The 11,355-nt window shown below is 30.8% G+C and overlaps 1 protein-coding gene across 1 annotated transcript; it reads left to right on the top strand.

Annotated features, from left to right (window-relative positions):
- The first annotated feature begins 8,605 nt into the window (after window positions 1-8,605).
- On the top strand, window positions 8,606-9,821 carry LOC115981069 (zinc finger protein ZAT5-like). The gene has a single exon (XM_031103285.1). It carries the CDS (start codon window positions 8,825-8,827, stop codon window positions 9,746-9,748), a length of 924 nt encoding a protein of 307 aa, XP_030959145.1. The 5' UTR covers window positions 8,606-8,824; the 3' UTR covers window positions 9,749-9,821.
- Window positions 9,822-11,355: the final 1,534 nt, after the last annotated feature.

Raw genomic sequence — 11,355 nt, 5'->3', positions numbered from 1 at the left:
TATATATATTTTTCTTGAAAAATATGTTTATAGTATAATCTTATATAAGTTTGAGTATAAATGAGAGAAAGAAGAATGCTTTACTTGCTTCCACCAACTTTATAAAAAAAACAGTGGCAGCAATTAGCAGTATCAAACCGTACACACACACACACCTCTCACCTTACGTGCCTCACACAACTTTACAACCAAAATCAACGTTACGCTAAGAATCGCCCTCTTTTTTTTCCCACTCCAAAACTTCACTATTCATTGAACCTTTTTAGTATGAAATATTCATTTCCTTCAAATATACTTCTCTATACTGTTCTGGACTGAAAAAGGTCATATGTTTAGTGGACCTAATTTGGATCAGTGCTAATTACCCCATTTAATTATCCTAACAAGTCTATACGAAAAGGAATGGAATTTTATATCGCTTAATGCTTTTGTTGATAACTTCAATATATTTCCCAAACCTATGCTTTAGGTAGCAAACCTAATTGCTGTTACTAGGCCAACCTATCCATCATCTGAGACCATTAATTTTCAAATTCTAATCCACTCAAAGAATATATCCCAACTCCCCAGTACACTTTAGGTTTTGAATGGCCAATCCTACCACTACACTAATTAAGTCTTAAATTCACTAATTAGAATTTACCCATCTCAAAGAGAGAGAGAAAAAAAGGGGCATCTTGAACAATTTAAGGTCTTGATTGAGTGGATGAGTTTAATTAATTACTTCCTCTTAAAGGATTGAATTTTTGGTTAATTGTTTTTATGGCTTCCAAAATTAATTGGCCCATCTGGCCATTTCCTAGAAGTATATTCCTCTATTGATTTGTGCAAAGATAATCTACTTGTCTAACAAATCATATCTTCTTTTAGGTAAAGAAGTTTGCCTATCCAATATACACCTTTTCTACCTTTCAATTTATCTACTTTTAAGTGAAAGAATTTTCCTTCAAACCTCCACCACCAATTTATAACACGACGATTCAATGATCATTTACTTTGATTTCAATTACAAGAAAGAAGTTATTTAAACAAGTCATATGATTATCAATCAGGTTATAAAATTAGAAATACCCATAGATAATCATCTGAATTACTATCTAATAGCAAAAAGCTCTATAAGTCAGTTGTATTGATTAGTCTTCTTTACAAGTAGAATCAGGGTAAAAATTCTCATATCCTTCAATTGTTATAACAATTGAATTTATACTATTTATTGAGTTTATAACAATTGAATTAATACTATTTATTGAGTTGAAAGTTCAATCCCTAACAAAAGTTATATAATGAATATCCTAATCAGATAGGAAGCTACTTTTCTTAAAATATCTACTATTCCTCGAAAAGGAATATATGAGGGCCAGTGTAATCTAGTTATCTAGAAAGGTATAAAGAAATACCAACGTGACAAAGAGTAAGTTCCAATTATTATTATTATTATTATTTTTTGTTTACATGGTTCATGCATAAGCTTTTTCGATTAGGCATTCTCATTATTGTCTTGGCTGTTTTCTTTACATGTGTGGTCGCTAATCACAATAATTCACAATTTATCCACTAGGCTAGGGACAAAGAATACAAATAATTTTTAGCTTAAATCGTGCTATCACCATTTTCATAAGGACAATGCACGTAGATTCATGCTTCACTAGAGGAAATAATAACATATACTCCACAAATTTTTGGTAGACAAGAGATAGATTCGTTATGCCAATAACTTTTTCTTCTTCTTTTTTTTTTTTAAAAATTATTTTTTATTTTATTTTTTAGAATAGTTATGCCGATAACTTATTGGCATAAACTGGGATAATAGTATCACAATAATGGCACACAGTATATTTTGGCTTTTTAATTAATTTATTATTCCCAATAGAATAATTGAAAAATGAACCGTGGTATCCATCACGGTTAGATCCTCTTTGGTAAGTGTAGGAATACTCTAATAATTGAAGTTACATTCTTTAATTAATAGATTCCACCTAATAAAATCAAATACTTATAAATAATAGTAGATTCATTCATTTAAAAAAAAAAAGAAAAAAAAAGAAAGAAAGGTGATAGATTCGTACGGATATAGGGTGATAATTACTTGTGAAGTAAGGTATAGACTATACTTTCTAGAGAGTCGCCGCTCCCACTAAATAACTCAATTCACAATTCAGTAAAAAAAAACAATTTTTTTTGTTTCTCAAAAAAAAAAAAAAAAAAGAGACTGAATTCAGTGATGTTAGGTACAAGAAATGATACTACGTATTTGGCAAATTTTTTTAGTTTTTCTTTAACTAATGGATCCCGTAAATCAAAAGGCATATTAGTTGAATTAATGTAATGTAACCAAGCATCTACGCAATAATGTGTAGTCTAATCATTGTGAGAAAAGATTTAAATAACCATGGTTATAACTTAAAAGAGTTGGCAGACCATTATTCCACCAAAAAAAAAAGAAAAAAGAGTAAGCAGACTAATTATTATTCTTATTATTTTTATGAATTAGCTAGCAGACCTTTTTAGTTGGCATTATCTTTGGGCTACTATATACTCCAAAGAAGCATTGTATCAAATGAAGTTGGTCAACGGTTCATGAACCCAGTTGGTGAATTTAAAGACATCAAGGACATTTTTCACAAGTTTTAGCAAAAAAAAAAAAAGGAAAAAGGAGTGTAAAAAAGATCAGGAGAGATATCCTATAATAAAAGATTTATCATATCATTCAATTTCAAGGACATGGGCTCCTCAAGAATTAAATAAAATTATTAATGCAGTAATCTATTCCATTTATTATAAGGTCAAAGTTGGGTGGGGAGAGTAAATCCGCCACTTGATCTAACCATATCGGACCTAGAGATAGAATGGAGGGGACCATGGTCCATGGCCCCCCGGCTCTATATATATATATATATATATATACATACACAACTTGTGTCAAATGCATTAGTACATTGGTGATTAGGTATATTGGGATATAGACATGTGTTCAAAATTGGACTCGTGATGCACTGGACACAATCTTAACCCTATAATATATTGTTAATTATTTTATATATATTGTTATTTTTTTAATCTATATATTGTGATTTTCTTTTAAAGTAAATGTAGTTAAAATTTGAAAGTTAGATTTTCAAAGATTACACCAAGCTCCTTCTTAAGAATTAAGTTGGCCCAAATAAATTAACTAGAAAAATGAAAATCAACAACTAACCCACACCTATACCCCCTCCTAAAATAAAAATTACTCCTAATAAATACCTATATAGGCTAAGTTCAACTAGTGCTAAGAAGGTTGTCAACTTGTGAACAAACCACCATATCTCCAGGTTCTCAATTAATAATGAAAGTAAAAATATAAAAGAGGATCCCAATTTTTAAATATTTAAAAATTAGCCTCAAATTAACTATGCTTGACCCTCAAAAATTAAAAATTGATTAAATAAACCTAAAAACAAATTGGTCATTTTACCTATATATTATTGCAATTAGTGTGTAACTTCGTGCATATATACGGATACATTTAAATACAATCACAATTACACACACACACACATATATATCTATATATATATATATGAGTTCACAATTACATTTTTTAAGTCATGAATTTCTAAAATATGTAATAGTTTCTCATTATGTACATTTTTTGATGATTTATTTATATTAGACTCTTCGTCTTTTGTACTTCATTGACTCACCTAGAACAAAAATAAATTAAAAAAAAAACTTAAATAGAACACATGGCATAAAATTAGACAACATTTGGAATCCAATTTAGAATCTAATAGGATTTTCTCTCAATTTACCTATTAATATATACTGACTAGTGTATAATCAGTGCATATGCACAGTACAATTAAAAAAAATTACAATTACACACATATATAGATTCAAATTATACTGTCCCTCTCTCTAAAATATGTAATAATTTCTCATTATATATATGATTTAAAATCTAATTGGATCTAGACTTTTTGGTTTTTGCACTCGATAATTCACTTGCCACAAAGTTAAAAAATTAGATGAGACAAATGGTGCAAAATTGAACTTCAATTAAAATTCAATTTAGACTCTAATTGAATTTAGACTCTTTGATAGTTGCACCTAATAATTCACTTGACACACAAATTTAAAAATTAGATAAGACACGTGGTGCAAAATTAGACTCCAATTTAGAATTTAATTGGACTTCCTCTCAGTTTTGCCTATTAACATATACTAGTGTATAACCCATGCATATACACGGTACAATTATATAAAAAATTACAATTACAAACATATATTGATTCAAATTAATTATACTCTCTCTCTCTCTCTCTTTTATTTTTTTATTTTAATTTCTTTTGGATATACACATGATTTTACTTTTTTTTTTTTTTTTATTGGGTTTTGATGATTTATTTATATTAGACTCTTCATCTTTTGTACTTCATTAACTCACCTAGAACCAAAAAAAAAAAAAAAAAAAAAAAAAAAAAAAAAAACTTAAATAGGATACATGGCGTAAAATTAGACAACATTTGGAATCCAATTTAGAATCTAATTGGATTTTCTTTCAGTTTTACCTATTAATATATATATATACAGATTAGCATGTAACTCATACAATCGCATGGATGCATATAAAATTAAACACAATTTTTATTATAAAATATAAATAATTAGTCAAATTATTAAAAAAATAGCCTGTAACATATGCATTAATGTATACGTTTAGATACATTTAAAATTAAACACAATTTTTATCATAAAAATATAAATAATTAGTCAAATTATTTTTTTAAAGTAAACGTAATTAGTAACATATTAAAATTCTTACCTAAATTTAATACTACTTATGATCATTTTTTTTCTAATTTTTAATAAGATAGAACATGTGATGATTTTTGTTGTGTGGTGATTTTATTGAGTATATGTGATTGATTTTTTTTTTTTTAATATTATAGTTCATTAATATTAGATTCTTAGTATTTTGCACTTATTAACTCACTTGACACAAAGATTAAAAAATTAAGTGGACACATGGTACAAACTTAAGTGGATAATTATGGTTAGGGGGTGGCAAAATTGGACATGACCTGCGAACCCGACACGACACGAAATTAGCAAGTTATGGGTTGAGACTTAATGGGTTTGTGTCATATTCGGGTTAATACGACTGACCCATTTAATAAACAGATTGAGTTAGTGTTGAACATATAGAACCTATTTGACCTGTCTGACCGTTTAATTAAATAACATTTTACCAATATACCCTTCAAACTCTAGGTATATAAACTTATTAGTTGTTGTGGTTTATTTTCTTTGACATATTGTGATTGATTATTTGTGATATTAGGATATGCTTTAGTTTTGAATGATTATTAGTGATGCAGTTACTCGTTAGTTCTGAATTTTATATTAAAAATATTTATTTGTTTGTTTTTTTATATATTTTTTTTCATTTTGATAAAATCTGATAAACAGGTTAACATGACTGACCCGTTTAATAAATGAGTCATGTTAGGATTGAGAAATCTTAACCCGTTTAATAAACATGTCGGGTTAGTGTTGACCTATATAGTCGAATACTAATGAGTTGACACGACACAAACTTGACACGCAAACACAAATTGCCACCCCTAATTATGGTGTAGTTCCCACATAAATTTAGATACATGATACAAAATTATATTCTAGTTTCAAATTTTTATTGAACTTTCTCTAAACTTTACTTTTGTGTGTATGTGTGTGTGTGTGTGTATATATATATATATATTGTGCGCATTGTGACCTTGTGTACTTGTGTGGTGTGTGTTTTGTGGGACATCAAAATAGGTTAAATATTTGGGACTTGGGATTTGGGTACCACTGCGATATTATTTGGTTCACATAAATGACTTGTTTGTGTAATTTTTCTTTTTCTTTTTACTTGAAAACACTGTTTAGTTTTTTAATTTGAAAAATATTGGATTCAAAATTAGATGATAGATATGACTTTTGTTTGACTAGTAAGTTATATATAGAAAAGTTAGTTATAATATTTGATAATGCATATAATTCAGAAACATTTATTTTTCTTCTATTAATATTTTTTTAATACCAAATAAATTTTAACTTGAATTTTTATTAAAATTTGTTGATTCATGCTATGATCCCTTAAGTCGGAATTTTGGTTTCGTCCCTGTATCGACCAATCTAGAATAGATAGGTTGAGTCAAATCCAACAGATATTTGGGTCTTCCAATTTTGTGAGCAGCCCTAGTTAGGCAGGACTTAGCTCCTATAGTTGAATTAGATGCCAACAGCAAGTACTGCTCAGTGGTATACTTTCAACATTTTTCTTTGAAATGATGTAATTTACAAAATATTATCCAGATTCAATGCTTTTAAGCTTCCAATACCCATCAAAAACAAAATATGGTATTGAAGGATTAAGAAAAAGAATCAGTGCTTTTACAAAGGTTAAAAATATCCTTTTTATCAGAGTTTCTCACTATGAGCTGAGTTGACTAATTGGAACCATCAGCAATGGTACAAAATGCTGATGAATATTACAGTGAATGCCTCAACTAAGTGGACCTGACTGTATTGGAGACAAGCCGAATGTTTAGTCCCCCAATTAGTTTATTTTTGTCAACTTAGAACCTCCCATGAAACTGAAATAATTTCATGCATGTCTTCTTCCTTGCCATTGAAGATTAAAAAAAGGCTTACACTGTAATGGTATCACTAAAAATATATATAGCTCTGATCAGAGAACCAGTGTGGCTCAATTAAAGTATTTGAATAAAAGGCAATGTAACAGCTTTCCAATTAATTTAAGCCATCTTAAGATGAAGTAAATTAAGTAATAGTCTACCCATCAAAAAATAAATAAATTAAGTAGTATTATACTATTATTAGGCACATTTTAAAGTCTTAATCTTCTGCACAGAAGTTAATAAATCATGATATTATTATCAATGCTTGATCCCAACGGTTGTGCTAACTTGACTTAATAAAAAATTAAATTGAAACTTAAGCTTAAGAATTATTTGTTTGATAATTGAAACCAACTTTTTAAAGCGGAGAAGCAGCTCACATTTGGTTTAAATTGGAGAGGGTTAATTTTACAGTATATATTTAATATTTCATAAACTTAAAAAGGTGAATATAAAATAACATCATTTAAAATCAATAATCATTTATTATATAGTAAAATAAAATTTTATATGATGAAATGTTATATAACATATATCTTAATCGTGAAATTGATTATTTGCATTTTAAAAACAAAAATAATATTAGATGATTGGTGCATAAGTTGACATGATATGCTTAAGTATCCGTGATGGACTCATGTGAAAGTGTTAAAATCTAATCATATATAAACAAATCGAGTGTGAAAAGGGTGCATCAGTAGGTAGATTATTAAAACAATTAAATGGTAAAGACGTTCTTCTCTTTTAAAAAAACCTTAATCATAATGGTTTCTATTAAGTAATAAAATATGTCATGAGCCATGAGGTGAGGTAGCTGCAAATTCATCATGATGCCTCCAAGAGCACGAAATTAGGCACTCCTTAATTGAACAATGCCAAAAAATGACCCATGTCATAGACGTGTGTGGTACACAATTTTTACACACTCTCCCACCTTAACTAGAAGCTCAAATCACTTGAGATAAGTACACAGTTATGCCCCTTTCCTTTCCTGTTGGGCTTGGTACAGGGTGCCCCAAACTACAACCCTATTCTCACAAGCTTTAGATGAGAGAGAAATAGAGTAGTAGTCAGCTAAGAGAAAAAGTGATAGGGAATGGCTTGCTTGAAAGCCACCCGAATCTCTCATTACTCAGATATATAGATGTATAATATGTATCAGTACTTTTCTTTAAGAAGACATGGAGTGAATAATGAGAGAGTGGCATGCTTTTAACGTGCAAGCCCTTCCCCTTTGCCCTTTGCCCTTTGCTTTAATGGGGTTTGTGTATATTCGTGTGACTTAGTCGGCATAGTGTGAGCTGAAAGAGAGTGAGAAACGGACCTAAACGTTAACATACACCCACCCTTCTTGAACTGTCTTTACCTCTAAATATACCTTTTTTCAGTTATGCTTTCTCTTTCTAACCAAATTCTCACCTCTAATTTTCACCTAACTCTATACTCTCTCTCTAAATATGTATCACTAAAACCTGCTTAGTGAAGTAACTAAAATATTAATCTAGCTGGTTAATTATAGAAACAAAATATATATGTACATCACACTTCAAGCACGCGCAAAATTAATGACCATGAGAACCGTATTAATTTTTTTTAAAATTATAATATATTGCTAATTCTGCAGAAAAAATTGGGTTTAAATTTTAATAATTAAAAAAAAAAAAAAAAAAATCTTGCAGACAGAATAGGATTCTCCGAATATGGAAGCGTACCCTTACGTGCATTTAAAGCGCGTTGAAAGTAAAACTTTTCTTGTTAGTAACACTTCAAAGGTTGGAAACGCAAGGAAGATTTTGGTGGCAGACTAATTTTAAGGTAACTGCTCACTGGGGACGGCATTGCATTTGCATTGACTCCCAACAAAACTCTCTTAATATTGTTACCATATTCACTATATAAATATATATATATATATATACACATCAACAACAAAGCTATTCCTTACCATTCACTATATATATCAACACCCACTCTCCCAACCTTGCTTACTTCATTCCTCTCTTCTATCACTATACTTCTTTGTATTCTCTCAATACTTTTCATCATATTCCTACTTTCTTTCTTTCTTTCTTTCTTTCTTTGTGTGAGTAAGCTCTCTCTCTCTTTCTCTCTCTCTCTCTCTCTCTAGCTAGCTATTGCTCTTTTTTTTTTTTCTTATGGAAGGTCAAGAAGAAGTAGCTGTCATGGGGTCTAATGGCCACACCCAAATCGTCAAAGGCAAGCGTACCAAGCGCCAGAGGCCCTTGTCTCCCTTTGATCTTGCTCTCACTTCTAGCTCATCAAGTGTTGGGCTTGCTGGTAGTGGTAACACTAGTGATTATGCTTCGATTTCATCACCATCAGCAGGAACTAATTGCGAAGTGGATGTATATGAGAGCACTGAAGAAGAGGAAGACATGGCTAATTGTTTGATACTCTTAGCCAAAGGTGTTGGCACAAGGCAATCACCAGAATTAGCCACAACCACAACAACAGCAACTACTGCTACTACTACTACCAAGTCCGGGTTCTATATTTACGAGTGCAAGACTTGTAACCGGGCTTTCCCTTCATTTCAAGCCCTTGGTGGTCACAGAGCAAGTCACAAAAAGCCTAAGCCGATGATAGAAGAGAAAAAAGCAGCACCAACAGCAACACCACCATCCACAGAATATGTTGAAGAAGCGCAAATCAATATTAGAAACAATTGTACCACTAGTTCTCCTCCCAAACATGTCCAAATTGGTGCAGCACCCAACAAAGGTTTGATCAATACCAACAACAACAACAAGACCAAAATCCATGAGTGTTCCATATGTGGTTTGGAATTTATGTCTGGTCAAGCCCTTGGTGGACACATGAGACGGCATAGATCAGCAGTAGCAGCATCACCAAGCCAAATGGTGACGATGGGCGTTGAAACAACAATAAGTACCACTTTGGAATCCAAGCACGTTGAGATCAAGCCAAGAAGAAATATTCTATCTTTGGATCTAAATCTTCCAGCACCAGAAGATGATTCTAAGTTCCAATTCACATCAGCAGCAGCACAACAAAGTCTTGTGTTCTCCGCCTCAGCCTTGGTGGATTGCCATTACTAGGATGTGACGGAAACAAAAAAAAAAATCAAAAAAAAAAAAATTATTGGTTATTCTTGATCATTGTGAATTATTATCATTATTTTAAGTTACTATTTTTATTATTAATATTCATACTTGTCAATTCTTTGAATTCATTTTTTTATTATTATTGTTGTTTGCTATATTGATGATCTACTTGTTGAAGTTAGAGTGCTTGAATACTTTGAGTAAGTAAGTGGTTAGTGTTCATGGTTGCCTTTCATTCACGAAAAGTGAGTGATGGGGCATCTTTTTTTTTTTTTTTCTTCTTCTTTAATTTTGTATGTTCTTTTTTAAGTGGGAGAGCGATGTGTAACACTTAAGAGAGAGAGAAAGAGAGAGAGAGAGATGGCGTGGCTAGGGTTTGGCAGCACCACCACCACAACCAAAAGTCGTGGATTAGGTTCCATTTTTGTGTGTTTCTTTGATTACAATAAAGTTAAACACACACACACACACACTCTTTCTCTATCTCTTTCACACAGACACACAAACACACACAGTGGCACAGATCAGTTTCATTAGAAGACAAAGAATAAATAGATAGAAAGCTGAGTTGGTAACTGCCATTGCCATACGTATCCACCTGTTTCTCTTATAATTATTTTGCTTTTTGTTATTACTATATATATATATATATATTATATTACTATTGCTTTCTCTTTTTGTTTTTCTATTTCTAGGGTCCACCATACTTTTAGCTCTAAGCCTAACAGTTACACCTAATTAACCAACTATCTCATTCCTTACTTTGCAAGTCACTTTTGCTAAATTTGAGATCGTCTCTCTCATGGGGTCCTGACCTTGTTTGCCACAGTAATATTCTCCCAAGAAAGATACTCCTAAATCATACCACAAACATACATTTGGTTATAACTTACTTATTAAGGTCCACATGATTATTTGGCCCCACTATCCCTTTTGTTTTGGTAGCTCGATCACTTAAACACTGGAATCAAATTCTTTCTTCATCAATTACGTACTTATTTTTTTTAGGTTATCCTTGTACTTTTTTTATGACAATGTTAAGAATTACAATAAGTTTAGGTTAGATACACCCATTGGGAACATTTCAATAATTTACAAAAAAAAAAAAAAAAAAATTGCAAAAAATGTTGTATTTATAACATTATTAAAAGAATTATTCACATTTAATTTCCTCTATGTTATTGCTATGAGATTTAGAGAGTATGTTTGGCACTAGCTTGTAAGCCACCTTTTTGTTTTTTAGTTTTGATGTATAGTTTTTTTTTTTTTTTTTCCTTCTGTTTTTTCTTACTTTTTCAAAGTATACTATAACATATTTTCAACAAAAAGCTAAATAAACTGTTTCTTTTTAAATGGACATCTGTGATTGATTCGTGTACTAATCATGTGTTGCACAAATTAATAGGTATCTTTTAGAGAGAGAGAGAGAGAGAGAGAGAGATATTTGGGAGACCAAGTGGCTTACACTAATCAATTGTGCAGGAGTTTGTAATGTGCACGTTTTGGTGAATAATGGTAACTGGTAAGCGAAGCATGTGGATACATTGCGTGAGATGTCCAAATTCATGGTGAGCGAGAGAGAGAGAGAGAGAGTGTGTGAA

The sequence above is a fragment of the Quercus lobata genome, chromosome 1 (genome assembly GCF_001633185.2).
Source record: "Quercus lobata isolate SW786 chromosome 1, ValleyOak3.0 Primary Assembly, whole genome shotgun sequence".
NCBI lineage: Eukaryota > Viridiplantae > Streptophyta > Magnoliopsida > Fagales > Fagaceae > Quercus > Quercus lobata.
Note: the sequence above shows the minus strand (reverse complement) of the source record. Positions and strands in the feature narration are given on the sequence as shown.